The sequence below is a fragment of the Austrofundulus limnaeus genome, unplaced genomic scaffold, assembly GCF_001266775.1.
Source record: "Austrofundulus limnaeus strain Quisiro unplaced genomic scaffold, Austrofundulus_limnaeus-1.0 Scaffold274, whole genome shotgun sequence".
NCBI lineage: Eukaryota > Metazoa > Chordata > Actinopteri > Cyprinodontiformes > Rivulidae > Austrofundulus > Austrofundulus limnaeus.
The window spans coordinates 436341-442262 of NW_013952676.1; the positions used below are offsets into that span (position 1 = coordinate 436341).

General features: G+C 40.1%; 1 protein-coding gene across 1 annotated transcript in view; it reads left to right on the forward strand.

Moving 5' to 3' along the window:
• Positions 1-2060, forward strand: part of prrg2 (proline rich Gla (G-carboxyglutamic acid) 2) — a 10003-nt gene extending 7943 nt beyond the window's left edge. The window contains exons 5-7 of the mRNA XM_014020969.1: positions 23-152; positions 688-834; positions 1751-2060. Coding sequence (XP_013876423.1) covers positions 23-152; positions 688-834; positions 1751-1790 — 317 coding nt within the window. The 3' untranslated portion in view covers positions 1791-2060. The remainder of the gene's footprint in view (positions 1-22; positions 153-687; positions 835-1750) is intronic.
• The last annotated feature ends 3862 nt before the right edge of the window (positions 2061-5922 follow it).

Genomic DNA, 5922 nt, shown 5'->3' on the forward strand with positions numbered 1-5922 from the left:
TGATCTGTGTTTTCTGTCTCAGACTCATCTGTACCCAGAGTGGATGTATCTGGCTTGGTGGCAGSTGTTCTGGCCATCGTAGTGGTTGCAATTATTGTCATAGTGCTGGGAGTCTACTGCTATAAAAACAAGAATAAAACAGGGTCGGCCCGGTAAGTTTCACTGAGAAATTATTTTCTGTGAGGGTGGAAGGTGTTCTCACAACATGTGGTCCTGATTCYTGACAGTCTGATCTCAGACTGCACTAAGAACTGGACATGCTGAGGACAGCTTAGTGCTAATCTCAACAGAGGACATCAACTTGACAGCACCATGGGACAGTTTCCAACTCAAGAAGAAATGTTTTGATCTTGGSAAACACTCTTGTTTTAGAACGTAAAAAATAAAAAATGAAATTTGATTCATTAAGCATTTCCTTCAACACAATAACAATAAAATGTTTATAAATTAATACCACTATACAAAACATAATTCTGAAAAGTCAAGGCATCAGACAATGAAAGAACTGTACAGTGATGAGTCCAACCAGGAATTTTTTTATGAATTTTGTAGGCCCTGTTGTAGAGTTGTAGAGTACCTGTWCAAAAATCTGTGTTCAAATGTAGTTACTTAAGTGGTCTATAAAAAACAAGTCCTTGTCTCAGCTCTGATGTGGACTTCCACATGTTTTACTGTGTTCTGGTCCAGAGTCCCAGTAAGAATGTCAGGAGATGGGAATCCAGCTCCAGAGACTGTACCTCTGTCTGCCATCGTTCCACCTCCAGCTTTACCCAGCTACAATGAAGCTCTGAACCACAGTGGACAGCACGATGCCCCCCCACCACCATACTCAGGGTAGGTAGATACTGGTCCCTGTGAAACCTGACAGTAAATAAAACATAAACAAAAGAATAAATAGTTGTTGTCTTTTGTTCCGAAACAATGTTGGGGTACATGTTTTCTATGTTGCCCAGTATCTGTGTTCCCCAGTACCTACTGTATGTTCTGCAGGACCTATGTTCCCCAGTACCTACTGTATGTTCTGCAGGACCTATGTTCCCCAGTACCTACTGTATGTTCTGCAGGACCTATGTTCCCCAATACCTGTTTCCCTTGGCTAATAAATGTTCTCTGATGGTTTTTWATAAACACCACAGTGTGTCACATTTGTTGTTATAATATGATGTTTTGTTTTGTTTTTTTCCTCATCTTCCCTTRTGTGGTTTTTAGTTTTTCTGTTAAAGGTTTGCGCCTCCTCATGATATCTTCATGAAGATGATCCTTGCTCTGTGCAGGGTCAGTGGCAGCATGACCCAGAGCACCTGTTCTCCTATGTTTGATATGTTCTGTCATCTTCTGAATGGGTGTTCTGAACTGGAATTTCAATGTGCTCTGTACAATGACAATAAAGGTCTATCTCATCTTAACATTTAGCTTCATTTGAGGAAGCAGATTTAAACCGGACAATTCTGAGACACAAATTAGAAGATGTCATCTTCATCATGTGACCAAAACAAAGACCCTAATAGGCTTCCAGAGGAGATTAATCTGCAGAAATATAACATCTCATGCATATTAAAGCTTGGAGAGAGAAAGTTCTGGGATTTCTAAATGTGTTGTAGCTAAGAGTCCTGCTTACTCTGCATCCCGTTTCTTTCATGTGTCGGAGTTGTTCCTTTGTTGCATCATATCTGACCCAAAGACATCTCCTGTACTGGTACTGTGTTGTGGATCATCCTGTAATAACCATGCTTCCTGTCTTTACCCACAGGGGGGCGCCGTCAACACCTGCTGATCCAGAAAACAACTGAGGAGTTTGGCTGGGTCTCTGCTTTGTACCTGAAGGCCTGAGGAGACATCTTTGTATATTCAATATTTTAAATATCTTATGTGACTGGTTGCTTCTGGTGAAACGTTGTGAATTTTGCCTTTCAAACGATAATTATCATTTTTTGATTGAGAACATGGGTGAGAGTTTATTTGTGTTGTTCATCCAGCAGTTCTGTGTTAAAAACACAAGAAACGTGACGAACGTGAAGAAAAACCCAAAATGTTTTATATAATAAATAATATTATTTGTACTTGTGTCTGTAGTGTTTTAATTTTGAAGTCATAACAACATGGTTTCTAATTTACATCTTTATTTCTGGGTCATCTTGAGAATAAACACATTAAATGGTGACTATAGATTAAAGGGTTAATGTGATTTATTGATATGACCTTGTAGGTTTGTTTTCAGTTTTTTTTATATTTACCTCTACAAACAAACCTGACAAACAAAAACCTTGTGTTGGCTGGTTGTTTACCAAYATGTACAAATACAAGAATGTACAAATTTGTTTGTACCTGTTTCTTTAAAGAAAACACTACGAAGGTCACTGAAATAACCTGAAACTGACAAAAGTAATAAAATAAATTAATAATTTGGTTTTGGATTTTGGTTCAACACAATTATTTAAGAAAAACAAGAGAATCAGGGCTCCACAAACAGGACCTTCAACTTTATATTTTATTGCTCAAGTTTTTGGACCAACCAAGTGATTTTTGATTTTTTTTCTCTAACACTTCTGCACCTGTCCACAGGTGTTCCGGTTTACTCCTCATGCAGAAACTAGTGCAATTATCTCAGGTCTGAAGGGTTCCTCTAGACTCAGAACAGTCCAATGCTTGGTTCTGATCCACTCTTGGTTGGTTTTAGTAGTGTTTGTGTCATTACCCATCCTGACATCCTGGTGGACAAACTGGCTGACTACCCTACACCCGTGACTGCACCCCATCACTCCACCAACACCATCATAAAATATGCAGATGACWCTACTCTGGTGGGRCTTATAACTAGTGGAGATGAGTCGGCTACAGAGATAAGGTRCAGAGGTTGGCAGTGTGGTGTGTCAGAAACAACCTGTCACCCTAAAAAACTGCCCCTGCACCACTCAAAAACAGTTTCTTCCCACCAACCAAACATCCTACATGCAATATTCTATTCTATTCTATTCTATTCTATTCTATTCTATTCTATTCTATTCTATTCTATTCTATTCTATTCTATTCTATTCTATTCTATTCTCCTGTTAGACCCAAGACTGAGAGACGCTCTTTTTCTTTGCTGAAGACAGAGAGTCACACCTGAGACATCCTGTCCTCAGCTGTCTGTGCTCCATGTTCAKTGTGGTACACACCTTGATAGCAATCAGTCCTGTGACTACCTGTCAGCCTTTAAACAGACAAATTGCAGCAGGACTCACGTCTTTTAAGGGTTCTATCTTTTTTATTGAGTCCAGTTTCATTATTTTGTTTTTCAGTAATATTTCTGAGTTATTTGTTTTCACTTTATCAGTGCAGAGTTCATTTATTCATTTATATTTGTCTAAAAGGCCAACGTATATCGATCATAACTCATTTTAATTGCCATATAAAGGTAAAACATTCTAAACCTTTGATCTGTGCTGTTAATCAGTCATCTTTATAGGTTTTTCTTTATAAACAACATGGTCGAAACAGATTTATCTGTCTGTAACTGTAGCTGCAGGAGATGCAACTGGAACGATTTGTTTACATACACTGTATACAAACACACTCCCATTGATATATTTCAATGCACASTCCTTCAACATCTGCTCAGATGATGATGATGTCATAGTTTTAAAAGCTTTTGATTGGTTTGTTGAGAACACWTGAGTTAAAACAAGGCTCCATGGATTCAWGAGTTCTTTGTGTAGTTAGTAAATCTGTAGAAATCAGACAAGAGACCTCCACAACCCTGGTCCATCCTTCAGAAACTCATGCTCCACAGAGGGACAAGTCCTGTACCAGCATGGACTGGAAGGACCCTTGGACAGGGAGAAGACATGACTCAGCATAAATAATTCAGATTACAGATTATAGATGCAAACAGGGACAAATACCTTAATGGTTGGAGACATGTCCTGTGGTCTGATGAGACTAACATTGGACCATTGTTACATTTGGAGGAAGATTCAAGTCTGAGAACATCATCCACACTGTGAAGCATGGAGGAGGCAGCATCATAATGTGGAGTGTTTTACTGCAGGAGGGACTGACCTTCACCACACAGGTGGATGTCTTCAGATGGACTAGAGGCAAGAGACACTACAGGGGATGTAACAGAACCTGTGGAGAGTCGAGGTTTCAGTGATGTGACCCCCAAACCTGGAGCTCCAACAGAGAAGAACAGTCTAATGAACAGAACGCTGAAGCTCCCAGAGCACTGAAAGAAGACCTGAGTTTGAAGAGAGGCACAGCTGTCCAGGTGAGGGTGAGCTGGGTGTTAAACATAGTGTCTTGCAAAAGTATTCGGCCCCCTTGAACTTTTCAAATTTTTTCCACATTTCAGGCTTTAAACATAAAGATATAAAATTTAAATTGTTTTGTGAAGAATCAACAACAAGTTGGACACCATCATGAAGTGGAACAAAATTTATTGGGTATTTTAAACTCTTTTTTTAACAAATAAAAAACAGAAAAATGGTGGTGGTGGGGGGTGCAAAGTTATTCGGCCCCTTTACTTTCAGTGCAGTAAACTGACTCCAGAAGTTCACTGAGGATCTTTGAATGATCCAATGTCCTGATGATGATAAATAGAATCCAGCTGTGTGTAATCAATGTATAAATGCACCTGCTCTGTGATGGTCTCAGGCCTCTGTTTAAAGTGCAGAGAGCATCATGAAGACCAAGGAACACACCAGGCAGGYCTCAGATACAGTTGTGGAGAAGTTTAAAGCTGGATTTGGAYACAAAAAGATTTCCTAAGCTTTAAACATCTGAAGGARCTCTGTGCAAGTGATCATATTGAAATGGAAGGAGTATCAGTCCACTGCAAATCTACCAAGACCCGACCGTCCCTCTAAACTTTCATCTGGAACAAGGAGAAGACTGATCAGAGATGCAGCCAAGAGGCTCATGATCACTCTGCAGAGATCTACAGCTGAGGTGGGAAAGTCTGTCCACAGGACAGCAATCAGTTGTACACTGCACAAATCTGGCCTTTATGGAAGAGTGGCAAGAAAAAGCCATTTCTCAAAGATATCCATAAAAAGTCTTATTTAAAGTTTGCATCAAGCCACCTGGGAGACAVAGCAAACGTGGAAGAAGGGGCTCTGCTCAGATGAAACCAAAATCAAACTTTTTGTCCACAAGGCAAAACTATATGTTTGGTGCAAAAGCAACCCTGAACACACCATCCCCACTGTCAAATATGGTGGTGGCAGCATCATGGTTTGGGCCTGCGTTTCTTCAGCAGGGACAGGGAAGATGGTTAAAATTGAAGGGAAGATGGATGGAGCCAAATACAGGACCATTCTGGAAGAAAACCTGTTGAAGTCTTCAAAAGACCTGAGACTGGGACGGAGTTTTATCTTCCAACAAGACAATGATCCAGAACAGAAAGCAGAATCTACAATGGAACGATTCACAAATAAACGTATCCAGGTGTTAGAATGGCCAAGTCAAAGTCCAGACCTGAATCCAGTCGAGAATCTGTGAAAAGAGCTGAAATGTGCTGTTCACAAACTTTTTCCATCCAACCTCACTGAGCTCCAGCTGTTTTACAAGGAAGAGTGGGCAAGAATTTCAGTCTCTCCATGTGCAAAACTGATAGAGACCCCAAGAGACCTGCAGCTGTAATCACAGCAAAAGGTGACGCTACAAAGTATTAACACAAGGGGGCCGAATAATTTTGCACTCTCAATTATTCAGTTTTATTTACTTGTTAAAAAGAAAAAAATTGTATAGGTCTTCTGGACAGGTTCTTCTCCAATGAAACGTTTCGTCTCTCTTCCAAGAGACTTCTTCAGTCTGAGAGTTTCAGGCAAAATTCAGGCTTTTGAGTCCTGCCTCCATGTAACTGATACTCACATCACATGGCCATCGTTCACAGGTGACTAATACTCACATCACATGGCTATCGCTCACCCTAATTAACAC